Genomic DNA, 26,072 nt, shown 5'->3' on the forward strand with positions numbered 1-26,072 from the left:
TAGTTTTAATAATGTTAAAAAGGTTTAACATTTATTAGTTAGATTCTTGTCCATTACGTTGGGAGTGCAGTGCACTTCTGTGCTTCTGAATGGCCGTGATAGTGATACTGTATTTGCGGATTGTTTTGAACGTGGTGTAAAACGGGGATATTTCTGGGGACAACTCCAGTCGGGAACAGGACACCAAAAACCGGGACTGTCCCCGGAAAACGTTGACGTCTGGTCACCCAAGTATAGCCTACAAAGAATTGATTAGAGGCTGGAGTTAAGGGCTCGCATGGTGAGATGGGCAATCAGGCAAGGCTAAGAAAATAGTCAAAAGGGAGATGGTCGAGAAAAATAACCAACGTGATAACCCAGCATGCCTTCATGTAATACACATAATATTTATACAATGAAACTGTTTTAAGGAGTATGATTAAAGAGAATACTCGAATGTACGATACCGTGCTATGGGTTGGCTCGGGTTGGCTCACAGAACAAAACCTTTATAACAGGTCCATCTTGTGGTAAGCAACAGAACTGCAGACAAGATGTCCAGCTCTCAATCTTCATACACTAGATTCAACTGTGTTGTTACTTGAATGATCCACAGCTGTTTTTAGTTTTTTCGTTAGTTGTTCTCTTTTTTAGCTCAACAGTTAAAATTTTTGAATTTGAAAATCAGGGTAAATTTGACTAATTTTGTCTTCTGGGAAACATGTATCTTCTGTAGCTTCTGAAGGGCAGTACTAAATGACAAAAATATGATATTTAGGCAAAATTAGAAAAATGTACACATCTTTATTCTGTTCAAAAGTTTACACCCCTGGCTCTTAAAGCATCGTTTTTCCTTCTGGAGCATCAGAAAGCCTTTGAACCTTCTGTAATAGTTGCATATGAGTCCCTCAGTTGTCCTCAGAGTGAAAAGATGAAGCTCAAAATCATACAGTATTGTTGGAAAGGGTACAAATACACAAAAATGCAGAAAAACCAAAGAATTTGTGGGACCTGAAGGATTTTTTGAAGAATTAACTTTTCAGGACAAACAAGGGACTCATGAACATCTATAATTAAACAAATAAACAAAAAACAAAACAAAACAAAAAAACAGCTGTGGATCATTCAGGTATCAATACTGTATTAAGAAACAAGTGTATGTAAACTTTTGAACGGGGTAATTTTTATAAATTCAACTATTATTTTCTCTTGTAGACTATTTGTAAACATCTTTTATGTGAAATATCTTATTCAGGTCAGTACTACATAAACATACTACATAAAGTTTCATAACTTATTTTGGTAAAATCAACATTTTGCAGATTCTGCAAGGTGTATGTAAACTTTTGACCTCAACTGTAAACTTTCGGGAAAATTGAATGCTCTAATGTTTCATGTTTTATTACTGCAGGGAACAGACAAAAAAGTTGCATAAATAAAAAGTGCAAACATGCAAAGTGAAAAAGTGCAAAAGACTTGATTCTAAAATTTCCCCCCAAAATGCTATATTAAGTTTAGTAAAACTATAAAAGTTACTTTGAAATGTATATAGCCGTTCCTGTACCACACCCACGGCCTGAAAAAGAATTCACGCTTTGACGTGGCAGTGTTGGGGGAGGATGTGAGCTTGAGGAGCATGTCTCTGCATCCCCCGACAGAAAAATCTAGAAGGAATGTTGACAAAAACAGAAAACTTTGTAATTATAATGGATACTTCATTTATCCTGTTTTTTTTTTTTGTTTTTTTTTTTTGTCTAATTTATAGAGAAACAGTCATTTTAGACGTTCATACTTTACCATAAAATGCACATTCTGTTCTGCAAATACTGCCAACTCAGCTGAGCAAATCTGGGTTGAGTGGTAAAATGTAATACAGGACAAAACATTAATATATTCCAATACACACTTAATGCCTGTATATACAATTTTAGATTTATGAGTCATAGTTTAAATGAGATTATGGCAGAGATTAACAGATTGTTTGCAGATTTTAAAAGGCTTTAGGACCTTGCAGAGGTTGAATCTAGTGGTCATTTGATCCAGAGGGAGGGCTTTCCCAGCTTCCCTAGGAAATCCAAACATCCTCATTTGAATAGACCAGCTCCAGCTTCTAGAAGTTTCTCTCATGGACTATAAAGGCCTCTGCTTCAAACACTCTGCAGCGAAGCAGCATCTGGGAAAAGAAGAGGAAAACATCTGAGAGAAGAAGAAAAAGAAGAAAAAAAAGAAGAAGAGGAAGAAGAAGAAGAAGAACACCACCACATCCAAACAGCTATCCAAGGTAATCACTGGGAAAAAATACTTTTCTTTCACAAATATTTATTTAGAATGACTTTTTTGCATGCTAAAAAAGCTACTGCACACAGGGTCAGAGAATACTATTTTTTACTCTTCCTTCAGCTTTTTTCAGTTTATTTTGCATTTTTAAAATGCCTTTACAGGCAACTTAATCCAGAATTTTCTTCATCTTATGGAAAAGTAGTGAAAAAAGTTCAGTTTAGATGCATTGGACAATCATAGAATGTTTTTCTTTTTATCAATTTAGGTTCCTTTGAATGACGCATATTGTTCCAGATTTGTGTTATTTTTTCCCATTATTTGCACACCCTAAAGTGATGAGATTTTTCCATTTGGGAGTGGTTTATGCTATCACTCAATCAGTTCTACCTCTGGTATTCAGATGCGGGTCTACTGTGGAAGTTCTGATTGGTCTAAAGTTTCTATCTCTTAACCAATAAGAAGAGTGTACATGTCTTTCTTTCTCTGTGTGTGCATGAAGTAGCAGCAGATTTCTCAAATTTCTGATTCAATTTAAACCTTTTCATAACTTAGAAAAAAAAAACTGAGTTCAAGAAGGTTTTTTTGCACATTAACCAATGTATATAAATATATTTTTGTGTAGATTACCCAAATGCACCTCTTGTCTTTCAGAGTGAAAATCGCAATCATTGACAACTATGAATATGAAAACGTATCAAGGTATCCAAGATGAAAACAAAGCAACATATGCAAAGAAAAAATGGAAAAAAGACACAAACATAATGAAATGTGAATGAAAAACTATGCTGATTTACATAAGCTGCTTCATGAGGTTATCAGTGAAAACGGACACATAACATCTCACGACCAACTCAAACATAGTTTTAAATCACACTTCCAACATGAAATGTGATTTTTATATGCAATAAAGTGTTTTAAACTAAATTTCAGAAGTGCATAAAATGAGCAGACTCAAGTTAAGCAGTGCCTGTCTGATTAGTTATTGCAACTGCTTTTGTTTAACTGGTTTGGCCTAGAAAACATGACCTACAGGCTTCATATCTGTAGGTTTAACTGTTTATGGTGCAAACATTAAAAAAAAACTTGAATGCAAAATGATTTAAAACTGATATAAAACACAAGATCAAACTAATTCACTATGCAGCCATTTGTTCCTAAAACAGACACATAGAAATATTTACATTTCCATTAGTGAATAATTGTTCAGTTATCACTTTATATTAATTGTTGCCTCTTTTCTCTTCTAGGCTTTTATTGCTACTCTAAAATACAGCCAGCATGTTGGTATCCAACCTCTTTGCTCTGTGCCTTTTGGCTGTGGCCGTGTCCGGTGAGGACAAAAAGCTGAGTCCCCATGCAACCTCCATGGCAGAGACCAGCGCTAACCTGGCCTTCAATCTCTACCACAATGTCGCCAAAGAAAAGGATCTCGACAACATCCTCATCTCTCCTGTGGTGGTGGCCTCCTCTCTGGGAATGGTCGCCATGGGGGGCAAATCCTCCACTGCGTCCCAGGTGAAGAGTCTCCTGAAGGCTGACGCCCTAAGGGATGACCATCTGCACACAGGCCTGTCTGAGCTTCTGACTGAGGTGAGCGACCCCGAGGCCCGCAACATCACATGGAAGATCAACAACAGGCTGTACGGCCCAAGCTCTGTCAGCTTTTCTGACGACTTTGTCAAGAGCAGCAAGAAGCACTACAACTACGAACACTCGAAGATCAACTTCCGCGATAAAAGAAGCGCCATTAACTCCATCAATGAGTGGGCTGCCAAGTCAACTGACGGAAAGCTGCCAGAAATTACCAAGGATGTGATAAACACAGATGGGGCTATGATCGTCAATGCTATGTTCTTTAAACGTAAGTAGTTATGTTATAAAAATGACTTACTAAACTACAGTTGAAGTCAAAAGTTTATATACACCTTGTAGAATGTGCAAAATGTTAATTATTTTACTAAAATAAGAGGGATCATACAAAATACATGTTATTTTTTATTTAGTACTGACCTGAATAAGATATTTCACATGAAAGACTTTAACATATAGTCCACAAGACTAAAACTAGTGATAGTTGTTCATGAGTCCCTTGTTTGTTCTGAACAGTTAAACTGCCTGCTGTTCTTCAGAAAGGTTTTATCACTTTTTTGTATTTGAAGCCTTTTCCAACAATGACTGTATGACCTGAAGATCCATCTTTTCACACTGAGGACAACTGAGGGACTTATATGCAACTATTACAGAAGTTTCAAATACTCATTGATGCTCCAAAAGAAAAAAACAATACATTAAGAGAATGGGGGTGAAAACTTTTAAACTATTACTTTAATAGTTACAAGAATGTCTACATGACTAACACTACATTTTATTCAATTATTTATACAGATCTAATAAAGAGCCAGGCCAGAATAACAAAACACAAAATCATACTAATGGTTTATTCCTATTCCACAGCCCACTGGGATGAGAGGTTTCACCACAAGATGGTTGACAACCGTGGTTTCCTGGTTTCCCGCTCTCACACGGTCTCTGTTCCAATGATGCATCGCACAGGTAAAACCAACAGATGTTTTGAAGTCTCTTACTCAAAATCTACTAAACCTACAAGTGAACTCAACAGTATGTAACTTTACCAATTATAGGTATCTACGGCTTCTATGAAGACACACAGAACAAGATGCTTGTGGTCAGCATGCCTTTGGCACATAAGAAGTCCAGCATGATTTTCATCATGCCCTACCATGTGGAGCCTCTGGAAAGGCTGGAGAAGCTGCTCACTCGCCAGCAGCTGGACACCTGGGTCAGCAAGCTCGAGGAGAGAGCGGTTGCCATCTCCCTGCCTAAAGTTAGCATGGAAGTCAGCCATGACCTTCAGGTAAATATGGCTTATTTTTGCTATATAGCCACTACTAACTATGATACTTTTCTTGCATGATATATAATGCTCTTCTCTCTTGCTTTGCAGAAACATCTTGCAGAACTTGGTCTCACTGAAGCGGTGGACAAGTCTAAGGCAGACCTGTCTAACATTTCCGGCAAGAAAGATCTTTACCTCGCCAATGTCTTCCATGCCTCCGCCTTGGAGTGGGACACAGAGGGAAACCCATTTGACGCCGACATCTACGGTAGCGAGAAGATCCGGAACCCCAAGCTCTTCTACGCCGACCATCCCTTCATTTTCCTTGTGAAAGACAACAAGACCAACTCCATTCTCTTTATCGGCAGACTAGTTCGGCCTAAGGGTGATAAAATGAGAGATGAGTTGTAGGTTTTAAAATGGTATTATTGTTATTAATGATCTGATTGTTACCTCATGTGCCCATTCCAATGGATTATCTGTGTCTCAATGACATGTCAGACTGGTTGTAAACATCAGGAGCAATGCAGTCCTATAGGTGAGGAATCAGAACCCTACAAATGCAATCAGAGGTTTGACATCAATTAGTTGATGTGTATTACTTAATCAGACACTATGCTTATATTAAGTGTAGTGTCATTGATGTTAAGCTGTGGCATTTATGACTGTGCTTGTAGAATGTCTCTTTATGAGTTTGCAACATAGGGTTTGCCTTATCTTTAATGTTTAAAGGGAAAAGGTAGTCCTATTCTGTTTCTCAAGCACAGTAGGTAGGTTCTTATGATTTTACTTCCATCAAAAAACTTGACTCCTGCACTGATGCCTGTCTCCATGTTAGATGTTATGTTTTTATGTTTTTACCATATAGTATCTTTTGAGAAAGTGTGCTAATTTTTTCTCCTTTTCTCATTCTGTGATTTTTTTTCAATAAACCGATTTTTTTCCCCAAAATATATACTGTTCCGTTCTGTTTAAATAAATAAATAAACCAAAAAATAGATACAATCTAAAATAATACATAAAATGAATACATAAATAAAACTAACATACAGTCACACTCTTCCGAACGACTGACAATAACTAATAACGACAGGTAAAAGCAAAGCACATTGTCACTGCTCTGTAATTCCTACCAGTTTAATCCCAGTCATTCCGCCTGGATTGTTGTGTCAACCTTCAGGAATGTGGAGCTTTAGCTGTGCGTTTATTCCACTGAGGGCTTAAAGTGTTGTCTCACCTCCTCACCTGTAAGTGACACAGATTTCCCAGACACCCTGCTGTCTTTATGGCACCGTAAACCCCTAAACCACAAAGAGGAGTTTTGACGTGAAAAGGTAGCTTTCCGTTCACAATGAGTGGAGGTATACAACGGAGGTATCAGAGGCTGGAGTCAAGGGCTCACATGGTGAGATGGGCAATCAGGCGAGGCTAAGAAAATAGTCAAAAAAGCAAATGGTCGAGATAAATAACCAACGTGATAACCCAGGACGACTTAATGTAATATGCATACTATTCAGAAAATGAAACTGGTTTGTAAGAAGTATGATTAAAGAGAATACTCGAATATAAGGTATCCTTGCTATGGGTAAGCTCACAAAACAAAACCTTTATAACAGGGACATCTTGTGGTAAGCAACAAAACTGCTGACAAGACCTTCAGGTCTCAAACATTTTGTTGAGAAGTGAGAAATGACTGAGAATAATGAACAGATGCAGCCTTTACTTAGCAGTTGGCAACGTACTGAAGTTCTTTGCTTAAACAAAACGTTAAAGTAAAACGCAAACCTTAGTTTATTCATAAAAGCCAAATAGGAAATAATCTTTGGGGGAAATTGAACCCTCTAATGAAGTGTTTCTGTTTTGGACATTGCCTCTCATCAATTGGCCATATTGGCTGCACTAAACATAAATGAACAGTGCATTCAGTAGTATATTAACCATGCAATCCATGCTGTTGTTTACATCCGAGTATCTCCAATATGGCTATGCAACTTTAAACTTTTAGACACATTTCATATAATGTATATTCACACACCATGCACAAAGTCCTTTATGTCCCATTTACTTTACCTTTTTTTAGTTTTACATTTACATATCTTAGTTTATTCATAAAACCCAAATGAGAAACACAGTTGAGGTCAAAAGTTTACATACACCTCGCAGAATCTGCAAAATGTTAATTATTTTACCAAAATAAGAGGGATCATACAAAATGCGTGTTGACCTGAATAAGATATTTCACATTAAAGATGTTTGAATATAGTCCAAAAGGGAAAATAATTGTTCAATTTATAAAAAAATGACCCTGTTCAAAAGTTTACATACACTTGACTCTACCGTTTTGTTACTTGAATGATCCACAGCTGTGTTTTTATTTTTTTGATAGTTGTTCACGAGTCCCTTAATTGTTTGTCCTAAACAGTTAAACTTTTCGAATTTGAAAATCAAGGTAAATTTAACTTATTTTGTCTTCTGGGAAACTTGTAAGCATCTTCTGTAGCTTCTGAAGGGCAGTACTAAATGAAAAAAATATAATATTTAGGCAAAATAAGAAAAATGTACAAATGTTCATTCTATTCAAATGTTTACACCCCTGGCTCTTAATGCATAATCTTTCCTTCTGGAGCATCAGAGAGTGTTTGAACATTTTGTAATATCATATGAGTCTCTTAGTTGTCCTCAGTGTGAAAAGATGGACCTCAAAATCATACAGTATTGTTGGAAAGGGTTCAAATACACAAAAATGCAGAAAAAACAAATAATTTGTGGGACCTGAAGGATTTTTCTGAAGAACAGTGGGCAGTTTAACTGTTCAGGACAAACAAGGGACTCATGAACAATTATCACTAAACAAAAAAACAACAACAACAGCTGTGGATCATTCAGGTAACAACACAGTATTAAGAATCAAGTGTATGTAAACTTTTGAACGGGGTCATTTTTATAAATTCAACTATTATTTTCTCTTGTAGACTATATGTAAACAGCTTTTATGTGAAATATCTTATTCAGGTCAGTACTACATAAAAAATAACATTCATTTTGTATGATCGCTCTTATTTTGGTTAAAAATTATAAACATTTAGCAGATTCTGCAAGGTGTATGTAAACGTTTAACCTCAACTGTAATCTTTAGGGGAAATTGAATGCTCTAATGAAGTGTTCATCATAGTGACGAGAACGATAATTTAGTGCACTTGCCTTGATATGCTGCGAAATATAGAGTGAAATCGGTAGCCTTCAGATTAAACCAGTTAAACTTTTTTTCTAGCTGCTGCTTTTCTTGTGCCACACGTACGTGTTCCCTTGGGTGTGTGCGCACCACAGTTAATAAGATTCAGGTGACTCGTCAGTTTTGAAATTATGTAAATTACTGTTTACTGAGGCTGTTCCTTAGCTTCCATTATAATGCAAGAAGAAACAAAAAAACGCATCAAAAGAATGATTTGTTGAACTAAGCATATTATTGTCTATATAACATCAGAACAACATTGTCTTTTGCTAGCTTGAAATTGAACATTTAAAGTATCATACTGTTATCCTTATCTATAACTGTAACAATTATAGTATATAATATTGTACAGTACTTATATAAACGTTTAACAGACACTTAAAAAATGCTAGGAGTGCGAAACTGAACTATTACATTGACTCCCAGAAAATGAGATCAGTCAGAAAAATTAAAAATGCCACTCAGGCTGTGCCTGATAGGTCTGATTTACAGAAAATGCAAGTTATCATTTTAAACAGCTTATGTAAGGCAGTCAATCCCTCTCAGATAAACCCAGCCTACATGTTTAATACAACTTAAACTGCACAGCATCATTTTAAATCCAATACAAGCACATGTGCTTCATCAGAGAGAGAGACAGGACCCTTTATTAAACCGATTAGTCTGATTTTGTATGTATTTTAAAAGCAGTATCAGTTTTGCCCTGTTTTCTAAATGTATTGCAATGTACAACTAATAATATTCTGCATAGTATAAATAAACATCTTTACATAAATGAACAGAATTCACAGAATTATTGCATTCCATTTTGTAATTTCTCTTAAGCAACTTCTTATTCAGCATAAACAGTCACGAGTCTGAGAAAACGTACAGCAGCTTTACATTTGTAATCACATGCTATCAACCAACCTCAGTCAATTTGGCTTTTGCATAAACATTGCTAGAATATCCCATTTGGTCTCTGCAGCAGATGTCCACTAAGCCTCGCCAAATCTGATTATGCCACTACATTGTTTTATGGTTAGAGAAGATCAAAGAAAATCAATTAAAGCTCCACCATGGGAACACAAAATGCGAAAATGGTGAAAAAACTAACAAGCACACACTCGTATTTGGTACGAGATGCACACTGAGCCACTTTGTGGCCAAAGCAGAGGAAGTGTGGGGAAAGAAATACACTTTCACTGACTACTTGTTCTTCAGCGGCCATTTCATTAGCACTGTTGTTTCTGCTGCGCTGGGCAGAGTCGGATTAGACAGACGACAATCAATCCTATTAAAGTAGTCTTTGTAAGCTGCAGTGAAACACACATGCTTGTGTTGTCCTTTGTTTCTCTCCCATGCAACTTGTCATGTGTCTTTCCTTCGTTGTCAGTTTTAACATCCTTCCTTGTGCTTTTCAGATTTTGGGCTTGTCCACTTGTCTCTTGGCCTTGCGAAATATTGACTTGATCTCCTCCGTCACCATGTCTTGCCAGTTATCTCTAAAAGAAGACAAGTGATTTAGTGATTTAGACTAAGGTAAGTGATGCATTTCAGAAAAACTGCAAAAATACACAGCATGCACAGACAGTCCAACACCACAATAACCACCATCACGGCACAATACCAGCAGAAAACCCCCTAACCACATGACAAATACACCACAGCACAGCATGCAAGGTACTACCTCCTTGCAAATGACTGTGGGTTCATGCCTTTTTCTCAGCTTTCCTTCTCCTGTAAGCCTCAATGTCCTCAGGTCTCAAACCATGGTTGTCTTCCCTGATGCATAAATCCAATTATCCAATCCGTAAATAGTATTCCATTCATAAGTACAAAGACAATTAATCTGAACCACAAAATGAATCTAAAAGTACAATTTATTTGGAAAGTCTTGCAGTAAAAAACTATTTATCCAGTAAAAAAAGTGCAATATAATTAAAAAGACCACTGCTTTACATTCAATTAAATTCAGTTAATTTCTAATATATATTCACGCTACCAGTCAAAAGTTTTTTCATTTTTCACCAAGCCTGCATTTATTTGGTCCAAAATACAGCAAAAGCAGTAATATTGTGAAATATTTTTACTATTTAAAATAACTGCTGTCTATTTGAATATATTTTAAATGTAATTTATTCCTGTGATTTCAACACTGAATTTTTAGCATCATTACTCCAGTCACATGATCCTTCAGAAATCATTCTAATATTCTGATTTGCTGCTCAAGAAACATTTAGAATTTTTATTACGTTGAAAACAGCTGAGTAGGATTTTTTTTTTTAGGTTTCTTTGATGAATAGAAAGTGCAGAAGAACAGCATTTATCTGAAATACAAATCTTTTGTAACATTATAAATGTCTTTATTATCACTTTTGATAACTTTAAAGCATCCTTGCTAAATAAAAGTATTCATTTCAATCATTTATTTCCCAAATGGTACTTTCTTTTAAATGGTATAGTGTATAATGTTACAAAAGTTTTTTATTTAAGATAAATGCTGATGTTTGGATCTTTCTATTCATCAGAGAATCCTGAAAAAATTACTGTTTTAAATATTGATATTAATAATAAATGTTTCTTAAACAGAAAATCTGCATATTAGAATGATTTCTGAAGGATCATGTGACACTGATGACTGGGACAATAATGCTGAAAATTTAGATTTGATCACAAAAATAAATTACATTTTAAAATATATTCAAATAGAAAGCAAAATATTCCACAATATTACTGCTTTTGCTGTATTTTGGATCAAATAAATGCAGGCTTAGTAAGCAGAGGAGGAATGTCACTGTTAAAAAACGTTTGACTAATAGTGTATATAATTTTATGTGTAAAATAAATGATAAATGGTCAAATATGATTAAAATCTTACCCTGGTTTGATCTCTGGTGGATTTGGCAAAGGCTTTGTAAAATTAGCTTTTCCAACAAGCCAGTATGTTTCTTCAATGCCTTTCCCCTAAAAAAAAAAACATAAATATGAATAAAAAATGTAAAATAGCCACAGTAAGTTTGTACTACATTTTGAGGTCAGTAAGATTTTTTAATGTTCTTGAAAGAAGTATTTTATGCTCACCAAGGCTGCATTTAATCAAAAATATAGAAAAAAGGTCTTTGCAATTTAAAATAACTTTAATTTATTTGAAGTAGAAATCTGTTACATTGATCAATTTAATGCATCCTTGCTGAATGAAATTATTAACTGACCACAAGTTGTAGTATATGTTCATACTATTTAGTTTAGTTAGTTATGATTTTACAAAATAAAGCATTTGTGTTAGTACCTTTAGCTCAGTCTTTCCTCGAACTTCTATTTTGTAGCCATCGTTCAGTGAACGGAGAATATTCACTGTACTAATGTTCACATGAATTCTGTAAGCTGAGGGAAATAATGTTTATTGATGGAGCTTCTCATTACAGTACATCATGGGTTAGTATATCACAAAAATATCTGAATGGAACATACGCAACCCTGTAGATTCCATTCGAGAGGCTGTGTTGACTGTGTCTCCAAAAAGGCAGTATCTAGGCATAGTTAGACCCACGACTCCAGCAACACACGACCCTGGATAGAGAAGAAACATGATAGGTCGAGGGACAGAACTACAAATTTGGACAATGAGCGAATGAAAACCACTGGAGATCGAGAGCTCACCCGAGTGAATGCCGATCCGTATCCTGACCGGAACCTCTGGCATGTGCCGCATCTTGAAGGAGCCCACAGAGCTGAGAATGTTCAGAGACATGTTGGCAATTTCGGCTGCGTGCTTGTTGCCGTTCCTCTTCGGCAGGCCCGAAGCCACCATGTAGGCATCTCCAATGGTTTCAACCTTTGATTAAGAAGAGTTAATCAGCCTTAGTTTTCATGGGAATCACTTGCTGTTTGCCATGTTGACTCAGAAATCCAAGCTTACCTTGTAGACATCGTGGCTGCCAAGCACAGCATCAAACAGGGTGTAAAGGTCATTGAGCAGATCTACAACCTCAATTGGATCACTAAGGGATGAGATGGTGGTGAAGCCTACAATGTCACTGAAGTAGATGGTGACTTGATCGAAGTACTCTGGCTCCACGGAGACACCGGTTTTCAGAGCTTCTGCCACAGAGCTGTGAATGAAAATGGACTTAGATGTTGATCCAGGAACATGTATATGAGAAGTTGTATATGAAAAACATATACTCACGGAGGAAGCATCTCAGCCAGGAGCTTCTCTGTCCTCTGTTTCTCTACCTCCAGCTCCTCCGTTCTTTCCCTGATCAGGTCTTCCAGGTTAGAGGAGTACTGCTCCAGCATACGCAACATGGAGTCTATAATATTGGTCTTTTTGCCCTTGTTGATGAGCTTGAACTGAGAACAGAAAATATATAAAAAAATATCTAAAAAATGATAGTTTTAAGATAGTTGTCTTTTAGACCTTTGCCAAGAAACTTTTAAGTGGCTTTAACGTGAAATTTGGAAGTAAGTAAGTAAGTAAAATATCGGCAAGATATTTTTGAAATTGTTCTTTTTATTTTTTTTATTTGTATAGTCTTTTGTGCTTACCAAGGCTGTATTTATTTGATTAAAGATTACAGTAAATCAGTAATATTGTTAAATGTTTATAATTTAAAACAACTATTAATAAACTTTAAAATACGTAACCATTTTTTTAAAAATAAAATAACAATTTTAATATATTTTAAAATGTTATTTATTCATGTGAGGGCAAAGGTACATTTTTTAGCAGCCATTACTCTAGTCTTCAGTGTCACATGATACTTTGGAAATAATTTTAAGATCCTGTTCTGGTGCTCAAGAAACATTTCTTACTTTTACCAATGCTTTTGTGGAAACCATGATAAAATTTTTTTGTATACTTTGATTAATAGAAAGTTTCATGCATCCTTGCTAAATAAAAGTATTAATTTCTTTAAAAAAAAGTAAATTATAAATATTAAATTAAATAATAATACTATTAAATAATAATGGTAATAATAATAAAATAATATGAAATTAAACAATTCTGTAAACAACAATGAAATACAATAAATAGCAACACTAAAATTAAATTAAATTAAATTAAATTAAATTTATTTAATAAAATCATTACACATACGGTACCAGTCAAAATTTTTGAACAGTTTATTTGATCCAAAATACAGCAAAAACTGTGAAATTTTTATTTTTTAAAATAACTTATTTCTATTTGAATATATTTTAAAATGTAATCTATTTTGAAAAAAAATAATAATCATTTTTAGCATCATTACTCCAGTCACATGATCCTTCAGAAATCATTCTAATATTCTGATTTGCTGCTCAAAAAAACATTTTTTTATTATTATTATGTTGAAAAAAGTTTAGTAGAATTCTTTCAGTTTTTTTATATAAATAGAAAGTTCAGAAGAACGGCATTTATCTGAAATAGAAATCTTTTGTAAAATTAGAAATGTCTTTATCATCACTTTTGATCAATTTAAAGCATCCTTGCTAAATAAATTATTAATTTCTATAATTTATAATATAAGGATAATAATATAAGGAATATATTACATTTTAAAATATATTCAAATAGAAAACAGTTATTTTAAATAGTATTGTTTTATTGTTTTTGCTGTACTTTGGATCAAATAAATGCAGGTTATGGTGAGCAGAAGAAACTTATTAAAAAAAAACATAAAAAATCTTACTGTTCAAAAACTTTTGACTGCTAATGTAATAAGCAACCAAAGTTCCTTAGATCCTAACTCAATAAATTCCAAAAACTACTCCTCGAAGCTCACCTGATCAAAGATCTGATCAAAAGGAGGCCTTCTATCAGGCTGTTCACTCCAGCACTGCTTCATTAACTGAATACATTCCAGTGGAGCTTGATCTGGAGCTACAGTAGGCCTGCACATAGGTGGAGGTTTCTTCACCTTCCTTATTATCTCTGTGGATACAATAAACATGCCGTTGCTTATAAAGAGATGCCAAATTTCACTGATAATACCTGCCCAGATTCTGTGGTAACAGCCTGTTTGCCTCTTTAAAACTGGTTCATCACCTAATTCTGTAGGAGCAATAGATATTGTCTTCATAACTAACCTTCAGGAGACAAGCCGAGCATGCAGTACGGCGCTCCTCTGACCACTACTTCTTGAAGTATAATTGAAAAGCTGTACACATCTCCTTTATAAGTTCCTTTCCGCGGACTGTCAAGGTCTCTGAGATGTTCAGGAGCTGTCCAGAATAGATCTAAGAGACAAAGAATTGCCTTATCATGAATTAGATGGATTAAAAGTAAGAAAGTAAGATTTAAAAAAAAAAAAAACACCCATACCCTCTGGAGGTGGGACCTCCCTTGGAGCTTTTTGGGTCTCAAGAATCTCATTGTAACCATAATCAGTGATCTTTAAGACAAAACGTCCATCTACTACACAATTACGAGACTTCAGGTGCCCATGAGGAAATTCCCTGTGGTGAAGATATTTCATGCCCTATTGGATGGTACCAGAAAGACATCAAATCATTTGAAAATGATCTGGAGATCATTAGAAGTTCACATTTTAGCATTAATACTCATCAAAATGTTCAAAAGTACCTTGATGAGATCCAGCACCAAGGATGATTTAAACATCCAGTCCAATTTGACATCTTCATTACGGAGGAGATCATGTAGACTCCCTCGAGAACAGTGTTCAGTCACAATGGCAAACATCTCACAATCAGTGAAAAACCCCAAAAATGGATTGACGTTTTCATTCCGCAGGTCCTTCATCTGGGAATTATAAAGATGATAGGATGTGTCTCTCAAAGAACAACCTCATACCAAACTGTTAAGTGTTTTGAGCCAGTACCTTGGTGAAGATCTTAGTGGTGCTCTGTTTAACCTCCTTGAAATGACCCTCCTTAAACTTTTTAAGCCACACCCAGTCACCCTGCAAAGATCAACATGATTTAAAGATGACACATCATGAAAATCTGACTTTCTTCATGTTAAAGTGATATAATCAGGTTCCCGGTGCATCTACCAACTCAGAAAATGTGAAAAAGGACAACCCAGTAACTTTATTTTGGTAAGCCTTTCTCTGCAAGCATGTGAAAAAACAAGCTGCTCAGATTTCGCTCCCCCTGTGACATAGAAAATCTTATTGTAATATTACTGTTCCTTAATCTGCATGTTTCCACCCACGGTGCCACCATTTTGTTTTCGCAAGCGGTTGCCAGATTTTCAAAACCCGCCCAATTGCTACTCAAATCTAGCCCAAAAGTAGCCCAGTCATGTTTTGACGGAGGTCCCCAAATTCAAATTGCGTTCCGCGTAAATAGCATTCCAGGGGCTAAATATTATGTTATTGGTGCCACTTCAACCCACGGACATGAACTCGCGGCAATTCGACGGGAAAATCACGGATTTGGCAACACTGGCCTCAGAGGAGACAATACCAGTGGATTTATTTACTGTATATTACACTGCTGCCAAACAGATCGAATATAAACGTGATGTCTTTCTCAGCTGTTTACCTTCACAGACATAACCAACTGTTTTTGTAATCCGCGTGTTTTTAAGTGCAATAACACATGAAAGAGAACTTAGTTTAGTACTTAGGGAAATGTTGTGTGACAACGTGCTTCGTATATTCATGTTATTCGCATGATTTCAACACGATAGACATGATAATAAAAAACCAAACAGATGTTTTTTTTAGCAGAGTATCTGAGGTATGAGCTATTACGGCACAGTCCTATTCTGGAAAAGTGGGCGGGAAGCAGCAGCTCATTTGCATTTAAAGAGGTATGCATGCAAAAAGCTTGTTTCTGCTTCCACTCAAAATAGGCATTTTCAAAGTGATATGATAAATGATCTGTGGGGTTTTTGCAGCTGAAAGTTCAGGCACATTCTGGGGACACCTGAAACTTTATTACATATTGTAAAAAGGGGTATAACAGGTACCCCTTAAATTGTGTCAAGTTGAAAAAAACATGGTGTGTTCAATAAATAAAACGAAATGGCACATAAAATCACCTCATAGACAGCCACATTTGAAGTTTCATGTGTTGCTGTTGCCATGCTATTCACAGAGCGGGAGCGTTCCCCTGTGCTCTTCTCCTCAATGTAACTTTTTGAGTCGCTAAGATCCTCAAGGGTGATTTTCTGTAAGAAAAGACACATATAAAATATAATATAGCATAAAAAGAGCTTATAGTGTTTAAAGAAAGCTGCTGGTCGGGTGACGCATACTCTCTTGCTTAGCTGAGGGTTGATGAAGGTCAGGTCCTCGAGTGTAAGCAGGATTCTGTTGGGTCCTTTGAACAGCTGGATTTGTTGGATTCGCCTCCTGCAAAGATCAGACAAGATCATGCACAACTTCTTGCACCTTCTATATATTCATAAACTGTAAAAAAAAATCATAGGATCTAATCAAAAGCACAGCAATTTTACCTTATGAATAGAGTTAGACCAATAGAACCAAGAACTATAATGAGGACAATCACAAATGCTATGATGACGTATATTATTTCCACACCTGTAAAACAAAAGAATAAATTAGTCAACAAATGCATAATATATGTTACTAATTATACATATAATGATATGCATCAGTTATACACTGTAAAAAAGTCCTGTAAAAAAACGGCCAAATGACTGGCAGCTACGGCTGCCAAACAAAAAACGCAAAATTAAAGTAAAATATCGTAATTGAAACAAGGAAAAATCTGTAAAATAATGTTTTTTTTTCGGTAAAACCTTTAATGAAAATTTCTGTAAAATTATTGTTTTTGCACTTTATTTCAATTAAGATATTTTACTGTAATATTACGTTTTTTGTTTGGCAGCCGTAGCTTTTTTTTTTACAGTGTAATGTCATAATAAAATGTAAATTAATTTATGCAAAATTATTTGACTTTTATAATAATAATAATAATAAATTATACAGTCATGATTTGACAGTGACAATGATCATATGAAAACAGCAATGTCATATCTGTTAGCATGATTAAAAAGAAAATATTACTGTTTAATTTTAATTATTAAAATTAACTGAATTAATTATTTATTTATAAATATATATAGAGGGAGAAAGAGAGCTGTAGCTATAATTTAGTTAATTATTACATTTCTTTTGAATTTATTATTTCTTAAAAAATAACTTTCTTTTAAATATTTTTTAAGAGAATGAACGAATAAATGAAACGTTTAATATTGATAATTTACTAAAATATTGAAGATAAAATACAAAATATTTCTTTAAATTATTTGAATGTTATTATTTTAATAATAATAATAAGAAGAAATTATACAGTTATGATGTGACAGTGACAATGATGAAAACAGCAATGTCATCTGTTTGTTTGATCAAAAAGAAAACATTACTGTTTACTTTAAATAATTAAATTACATTTTTATTAATTATTTTTTTAACTATTTGGCTTTGAATAATATTAAAAATAATGTTTAATGTTGATTATTTACAACACAATATTGAGCATAAAGATATTTATACTATGCTTATATATAAATAAATAAATATATATAGAGAGAGATGTATGTTACTATAATTTAGCTGTAATTATTAATTTTCAAAAATTTAAATTTGCTATTTCTAAAAAAAGTAATTATTTTCTTTAAAATATTTCTTAAGAGAATGAATACACGAATGAATGAATAAGAAAATAAAAAAATGTTTAATATTGATCATTTACTAAAAATATTGAAGATAAAATACCAAATATTTCTTAAAATCATTTGAATTTGAATGTTATTATTTTTAATAATAATGATAATAATAAATTATACAGTCATGATGTTACTGACAATGATCATTTGAAAACAGCAATGTCATATCTGTTAGCATAATTAAAAATAAAATATTACTGTTTAATTTGAATTATTAAATTAAATTAAATTAATTATTTCTTTAAATTATGAATATTTGAATAATAATAAAAATAAGAATATTTTTACTATGCTTATATATAAACACACACACACACACACACACATATATATATATATATATATATATATATATATATATATAGACAGAGATCTGCATGTAACTATAATTTAGTTGTAATTATTAATTTTCATTGATTATTTCTTAAAAATTATAATTTATTTTTTCTAAAAAACTTTCTTTAAATTTTTTAAGAGAATGAATGAATAAATAAATAAAATGTTTCATATTGATCATTTACTAAATAAAGTAATTAATAAAGAAAAATCTAAAGATAAAATGCCAAATATTTCTTAAAATTGTTTGAATTTGAATGTTATTATTTTTTTAATAATAATAATAATAATATTAATAAATTACACAGTCATGATGTGACAATGATCATGTGAAAACAGCAATGTCATATCTGTTAGCATGATTAAAAATGAAATATTGTGTCAATGAAAATAATGTTTAATATTGATTATTTATAACACAATATTGAGCATAAAGATATTTTTACTATGTTTATATATAAATGTATAAATATACATATATATATATATAGAGAGAGCTGTATGTAACTATAATTTAACAGCAATTATTAATTTTATTATATATATATATATATATATATATATATATATATATTTAATTTTTTTTCTTTAAAAATGTAGTTTTTAAAAAAGTAAATATTTTATTTCAAATATTCTTAAGAGAAAAGAAAAAAGAATGTGTGTGTGTGTGTGTGTTTGTTGTACCTCCTGTGCAAATCCCATTAGGGTCAAACCAGCAACTCGAGTCTGAAGGCGGAGGTGAACCTGCAGGGAAATGAATGTACGTGCCGGCGAACACCACCTTATCTAACGTCAGGTTCACATAAAAGCACCGGTACAGTTCAGATCCCCAGCCATCCGTGTCCAAGATCACGTAGTCGGTCTGCCCATTCCCTTGGGCATCCGTGCGGATGTTCTGGTTGAAACCGGAATATGTAATGTTACTCGTGAAGGAGGCCAGGTTGGACCCGGAGAACCACTTACCAGCTCTTCTGGCATTGTGCATGGACTTGGCAAGGAGGTATAAACTATTGTAGACTGTACCAAAGAGCGGAGAGACCTGAAATGTAACAGAACATATTAATGCAACACTTATGCATGTGTATAAATAAGATTCATAAATGTTTTGAAGTGCACCGTGCACACCTGCTCTGGCTCTTGTGACACAATCAGTTCTCCAAATCGTCTGGCCATGTTGTACGCTTCGTTAAATGACATTAGATCTGACTCTACGGTGATGGTGAGTACAGCGTCATAGGCTCTGCGCAGCTTGGTGTTGTTTTGCAATGGGAAGTAAGTGGTGTTGGTGTAGGGCAGGCTGTACAGGAGGGTGTCGTATGGTATAAACACATATTGACCCTTTGTCAATCCCATGTCATAGGCCTTCATCAGGAATAAAGTTTGTTGCTCTCCTCCAATGAGTGCTGAATGCATGCACATAATAATGACTGGAAAACACATGCAAAATAAGTTAATTCGCATTAAATGATCATTTTGATCTAAATATACATTGTATATTTATATACATTGTATATACAATGTACCTAAATATACATTTTTTTTAAACGTAAGTTTCACATAAATATCTTCAATTGAGTAACAAATTTGGTGTATGCATTTACACACAGGTTTAAATACTACACTGTAAAAAGTTTTCACCAGATTCAACTTAGGTTTTTAAGTTCAGCAGCTGCCTTAAGTTTTTAAGTTAAATCAGCTTAAAACTACAAGTCATCTTAACTTATTACAATAAAAAAGTTGATATAACTTGTGAGTTTAAATGACTTAAGTTGATTTAACTTAAAATCTTAAGGCAGCTGCTAAACTTATGTTTTTAAGTTGAAACTGGTGAAAACTTTTTACAGTGTATACACTGTAAAAAGTTTTCAACTTAAAAGCCTAAGTTCAGCAGCTGCCTTAAAATTTTAAGTTAAATCAGCTTAAAACTACAAGTCATTTTAACTTACTACAATAAAAGTTAGTTGATTTAACTTGTGAGTTGAAATGACTTAAGTTGATTTAACTTAAAATTTTAAGGCAGCTGCTAAACTTAAGTTTTTAAGTGAAAACCGGTGAAAACTTTTTACAGTATAGGATTTCAAGTCAAAAGTTCATTTTATACCTATTTTTTATTTGTTTATTTATTGCATAATTTTTTGTATGTTTGTTTCAATATATTAGTATGATAATATGTAATATTTCTAAATATATAATATATAGTAAAGTACACAAACACACACACACATATATATATATATATATATATATATATATATATATATATATATATATATATATATTATTATTATTATTATTATTTTAAATCTAAGGTTGATAAGGGAGAGTTATGTCTTAAATTTTAAATGTTTTGTGTTTACATATTCAAATTCAAATGTATTATTAAGAGGATAAGCCTCTTGAAATATATGTTGCCTTTTTATAGTTTTTGTGGTGTAATCTTAAAATGCCTTCAATATTTGACTTATTAAATATTAAGAAACTCACACTGACAAAATTTTAAAATTATAATTTAAAAATAAAATATATAGGGCTGTCACTAACAGTTATTTTGGTAATTGAGTAAGCAGTCAATAATTCTGACGATTAATTAAGTTATCAGATAATTATAATTATTTTTTAGAGCGATAAAAATAGACCTAAGCAAATAATAGCCTTTAAAATGATTTAAAATATTATGATAGCAATGAGGCAATAATAATTAGTTCAAACAAAGTATCAAAAGCAAGTAATTCTTTTGTTTAATTGAACAAAACTGTTAAAATACATAATGTATTATAAACATAGAGGTAATGCCCTTTGTATGTAATCTACTCATGCAAATAATTAAATTTGGTGTGAACACACCATAATTCCTTGTTTAATATTAACTAAACAACATTAAATTCAAATGTCCATTTAATCTTTGCTGTAGCATTTCTGTTGTAAAGAAATGGAAAAATATCCATTTCTTTACAACAGAAATGCTACAGCAACTGTAATTTCTTGAATATGTGGACATCAAAATGTGAGGATTTGGCCTTTTTTTTAAATCGCGATGAACAGTTAGCATATTGAGAAAGATATTGATGTATTCTCCTGTGTTTGTGTAGGTTTATAAATGATTTATCTTACAAATCTGATGAAATGGCACACATTGCATTCCCAGATGAACGTTATAATAAACCCAAACTCACAACAATATGCAGAGATCGGGTTTGAGACACTGCACACATGTAAATGATAACAGTTTGTGTGGAGCAGCATTTACTCTGAACAGAGCCGCTCCGACACATGCATGCAAATAATTAAACCACAAATATTAAGCCTGCATCTCATTTTTTTATATAATTAAATGGTAGCCTTTGTGAATTCACAATAGCCTTATGCTTTATTATGATTTTGAAATTTGTTTAATATATCCTGCAGCTTTAAAAAAAGGTCTAATAATGCGTTTCATGTATTCTTATCCGTGGAATGCTCCACTTCCAGAATTTTGCTGGTTAATCGACACAGGCAAAATGAAATCTAGGTTAAAACAATAGTTATTGCTTTGCCTATATAGAACTTGTCCTTAAAAATTACCGAGAAATATTTACTGAAGCAAAAATCTCTTAATGCCTCTAAACATAAAAGGAATGTTTATGCAGACACTGCAAATCTATGCATTCAAAACACTTTACCTTTTATCTCCCCTGCGTTTTGTATGCTCAGCAACGTGTTCTCCAGCATGGTGTCATTATTCCCCGTGGACATGACGATGCCAACAGGAAGCCCCTGGTTTCTGAGAGCACTAGCCAATTTGGCAGCCGTGTCGATCCATATATCCTCATTAGAAGACACGATGGCTATGTTAGCCAAGCTGAAAAACTTAAGCACACTGAAAAGCACCCTCGTCGGGGACGGTAAAGTTCGAGCAAACGTTGGGTAGCCTTGAACCCGGTCTAACTCATAGTTAACGCACGCCCATGAAAACATAGACTTGTCCCAATTCTTGCTCATGAGCGCTGCAGCATTGCAGTATCCTGGATTTGTAGGGCCTACAAATGCATCAACCAGGTTTTCATATTGCACAAATGAGGTCAAGGCTTTAGATGTCTCGCAAGCCTCCTGAAGGATGACGAAGTCCATTGTACAGCCCAGGTCTAAACTAAAATCCTCGTTTATGCGGCCAACAGCCAGTCTGGATGCAATGGCAGGAAGTGATTTTGCATAATAAGGGTCACAGTTCCAAGGCCCGAGGACACCTACTTTGAAAATCAGACATTGGACACAGCATGGAAATGTCAAAACACCAAGAATAATCCATAGTGTAATGCTGTAAAATGGTAGCGTGGAGAGGCTGTGTCTGCTCCGGAGGACGGTGCAGCAGGGGAAACTGGATAACTCCCATAAAGCACCTCCGAATGGGAGGTGAATATGTTGCATTGTCCTCCGTCAGAAGCCGTTATGAGAGATGGATGTTACAAAGAAACACCTAGAAAACAGGAAATTAGACATGGCACATATTTAGCAGTTTTCAAGTCCAAATATTCAATAATATAGGCTTATCTGTTATATATACACTATCAGTCAAAAGTTTTTGAACAGTAAAATTTTTAATGTTTTTAAAGAATTCTCTTCTGCTCACCAGGCCTGCATTTATTTGATCCAAAATACAGTAAAAACAGTAAAATTTTGAAGTATTTTAACTATTTAAAATAACTTTTTTTTTCTGTTTAAATATATTTTAATTTCTTTTTGTAAAGAAATGATAGAAATTATTACTTTTATTTAGCACAGATGCTTTAAATTGATCAAAAGTGATTATACAATTCGGGAAAAAAAATTCTACTCCCCTGTTTTCAACCTAATAATAATAAATAATTTTAAAAATAATTAAAAAAAAAAAATTTTGAGGAGCAAATCAGAATATTATAATTATTTCTGATGGATCATGTGACTGGAGTAATGATGCTAAAAAATCAGCTTTAAAATCACAGGAATAAATTACATTTTAAAATATATTCAAATAGAAAACAGTTATTTTAAATAGTAAAAATATTTCAAAATTTTACTGTTTTGCTGTGCTTTGGATCAAATAAATGCAGGCTTGGTGAGCAGAAGAAATTTCTTTAAAAAGCATTAAAAATCTTACTGTTCAAAAACATTTGATTGATTTTGTAAAAGTCAAAGTAGTTATCTGCAGCTCATTGTAAAATTAATTAGAGTTGAAACTCGACTAAATGATTCTAACTAAAATATTACATGTAGAAATTACATTAAATTATTGTGACAAGGAGAAAATATTTTTGACAATACTAAAAACATTACATTCACAGTATTATTTTTGGAAGTAAATAATATTTTAGTCTTTACATCTAAATGTCATGTTTAATTCAGTCTGTTGCTTGCCACTTCTTTGTAATTATTTGTGAAATTTACTAGCAAGTTCTGATTGAAAATTGTTTCACTACCAAATTTTTGATGCACTGCAAATGCAAAAAATGCACTTATATTAATGCCATACAATCTGAAACACATTGCTACATACTGTACAATGCAATTGAGAAACTGAACTTACCATTATTTATACGGGCCTCTTGATGCATGAGAACATTTCCACAAAGTTTTACTTCCTTGCTCCAGTGTTTTCTTTAATAAGGTGGATTTTTATCCTTTATAGAGTTAGACGGTCATCTTTCACGACGGTTTTCCAGCATCAGTCGCGCCGTGGGCATAAACAAATGTTGAGTAGATCTCAGCTTCACAAACAAGAGTTTGATGAGGCTCGTCAGTGGCGATGAGAGATTCAACTTCAGCACCCTGGAGAGCTACTTAATGCCTGTAGTCATCAATCCAGGTGCCCTTTTGCACCTTCACAATTCACACCTAACGTTCAGTAACATTTTCCATTTTTCACTGTTATGATTATTACTAGTGTAGAATATCGATAGTGTTGTTAATGCGGGTTCAGTTGTTACCTTATTTCCTTTATGTCGCAGTTTCTTAAATCCTTGTCGAGCGTGAAAATAATTAAATAAATCATTATAATCAAATCAAATAAAAAAGCGATTTGCGTTTTAATTGAATCCCCTCGAAAATATCAAGAGGCCTAGATGTTTCTCTATTCACTGAAAGTCCTTTGAAAGTGACCCGCGGATGAATCTAATCCATACTTGGTCAGGGACAAAATAAGAGGATTGCAGACATACGTTAACGCTTCAGACCCACCTTTACTGACTGAGCTATAGCCATGAAAGCAACTAGTTGCTTTTTAGACGAACGAATGAAATATAAAATAATGTTAATTCGGATTTTGGTGGACAGTCGTTACAAGCGTAAATTGCACATTAGGTAGACGTCTTGATGGGCCAAGAAGAAGAATTAAATGCAATGAACCAATCACATAATGTCCTATTTATTAATCATTACCTTTTAAATGAATCATTTTTAGTTTATTAATTTATATTTAGATAGATTTGATTTAATTTTATGTTCGAGGAGATGCACCGATCCGTATCGGCCGATCACTTGCGCGTTTTGTCAGTAAAGCCGGTTCTGTAATCAGCGGTAAATGCCATCAGGTGCATGATTTCATGTTGAGCCGTATATACTACACACAGCCGTTGTTTACCGACGAGCTGCGCACTTTCACACTGTAAAAGTCGGTAAACAACGGCTGTGTGTAGTATATACACGGCTCAACGTGAAATCATATCGGTGAAATCATATCGTATCGGTGCATCCCTAAAAACGCAATCTTAAACGCAAATCTTAGTCAATTAAAATAAATAAATTAAATTAAAAAATACGTTTTTCATTAAAATAAGTTTTTTTAAACAAGTTCTTTTAAGTAAAATATTATTTATGGGTACTGTGTACAGTGTTGTTGTAAATTTGTAACTTTTTATAGATTTTTAAAATATAGCCTATCTATATATTTTAAATATTATTTACGAATGACTACAATCTCCACACAATTAAAGCTCCTCAAAAATATAAAAAGAAAATTAAGAAAAAACCTACCTAACCTTATTATTTATATGCGCACACACACACACACACAAAACTTGAGTTATGTTGAGAGATCTCTTGATTGTTTGTTTATGTTAATTAATTAATTAAAATTACACAATAACAATTAAATTAAAACAAAACATTTAAATTAATTAATTTATATAAAATTTATTTGAAAACGTATTTGACTTCTGCTAATTAATGAACAATATGTTTTAATATTTTTACACACACACACACACACACACACACACACACACACACACACACACACACACACACACACATATATATATATATATATATATATATATATATACACACATATGTATATATATATATATATTATATAATATATAGCCTACATATTGTATAATATATACAATTTTATTTTAGTTAATTTTTCATTATTTAATTAAAATGATAAAATGTAATTAATTAAATATAAATTAATTATTAAATAGATTATTTTAATGACTATAATTAAATTAAATGACTCTCTCCTCTCTCTATATATATATGTATATATATATATATATATATATATATATATATATATATATATATATATATATATATATATATATATATATATGTTAATTGTAAAGTTTTAATTTAAATTTCATTTTTAGTTAATTAATTAAATTATCAAATTAGTTAATATATATAATTTACAATCGTATATTTTAATTAAAATGTCCAGTCAATTAAAGCTCCACAAAAATATCAAAATGACATCAAAATATAAAAATGAAAGAAAAAAATACGTTTTATATTATTATTAT

The 26,072-nt window shown here is 33.0% G+C and overlaps 2 protein-coding genes across 3 annotated transcripts; one reads left to right on the top strand and one right to left on the bottom strand.

Annotated features, from left to right (window-relative positions):
- Positions 1-2,103: 2,103 nt before the first annotated feature.
- LOC141285106 (serpin H1-like) lies at positions 2,104-6,067 on the top strand. 2 transcript variants are annotated; one of them, XM_073818156.1, is made up of 6 exons: positions 2,104-2,260; positions 2,911-2,958; positions 3,507-4,120; positions 4,714-4,812; positions 4,902-5,134; positions 5,225-6,067. In XM_073818156.1, exons 3-6 carry the CDS (start codon positions 3,538-3,540, stop codon positions 5,525-5,527), a joined length of 1,218 nt encoding a protein of 405 aa, XP_073674257.1. In that variant the 5' UTR covers positions 2,104-2,260; positions 2,911-2,958; positions 3,507-3,537; the 3' UTR covers positions 5,528-6,067. The 2 variants fall into 2 exon arrangements, with proteins under 2 accessions (XP_073674257.1, XP_073674258.1); XM_073818157.1 differs by lacking the exon at positions 2,911-2,958 and having other exon boundaries at positions 2,105-2,260.
- A 3,534-nt stretch (positions 6,068-9,601) lies between these two features.
- Positions 9,602-24,416, bottom strand: gucy2f (guanylate cyclase 2F, retinal). Its single transcript, XM_073818155.1, has 19 exons — positions 23,852-24,416; positions 21,972-22,765; positions 19,438-19,739; positions 18,997-19,351; positions 16,741-16,825; positions 16,540-16,636; positions 16,324-16,452; positions 15,155-15,235; positions 14,899-15,075; positions 14,638-14,794; positions 14,403-14,552; positions 14,099-14,247; positions 12,520-12,683; positions 12,250-12,442; positions 11,991-12,165; positions 11,802-11,900; positions 11,620-11,714; positions 11,209-11,294; positions 9,602-9,832 (listed from the first exon to the last, which is right to left on the bottom strand). The coding sequence occupies exons 2-19, from the start codon at positions 22,714-22,716 to the stop codon at positions 9,748-9,750; spliced, it is 3,324 nt and encodes a 1,107-aa protein (XP_073674256.1). The 5' UTR covers positions 22,717-22,765; positions 23,852-24,416; the 3' UTR covers positions 9,602-9,747.
- Positions 24,417-26,072: the final 1,656 nt, after the last annotated feature.

Source organism: Garra rufa, chromosome 14 (assembly GCF_049309525.1).
Source record: "Garra rufa chromosome 14, GarRuf1.0, whole genome shotgun sequence".
In the NCBI taxonomy this organism is placed as follows: domain Eukaryota; kingdom Metazoa; phylum Chordata; class Actinopteri; order Cypriniformes; family Cyprinidae; genus Garra; species Garra rufa.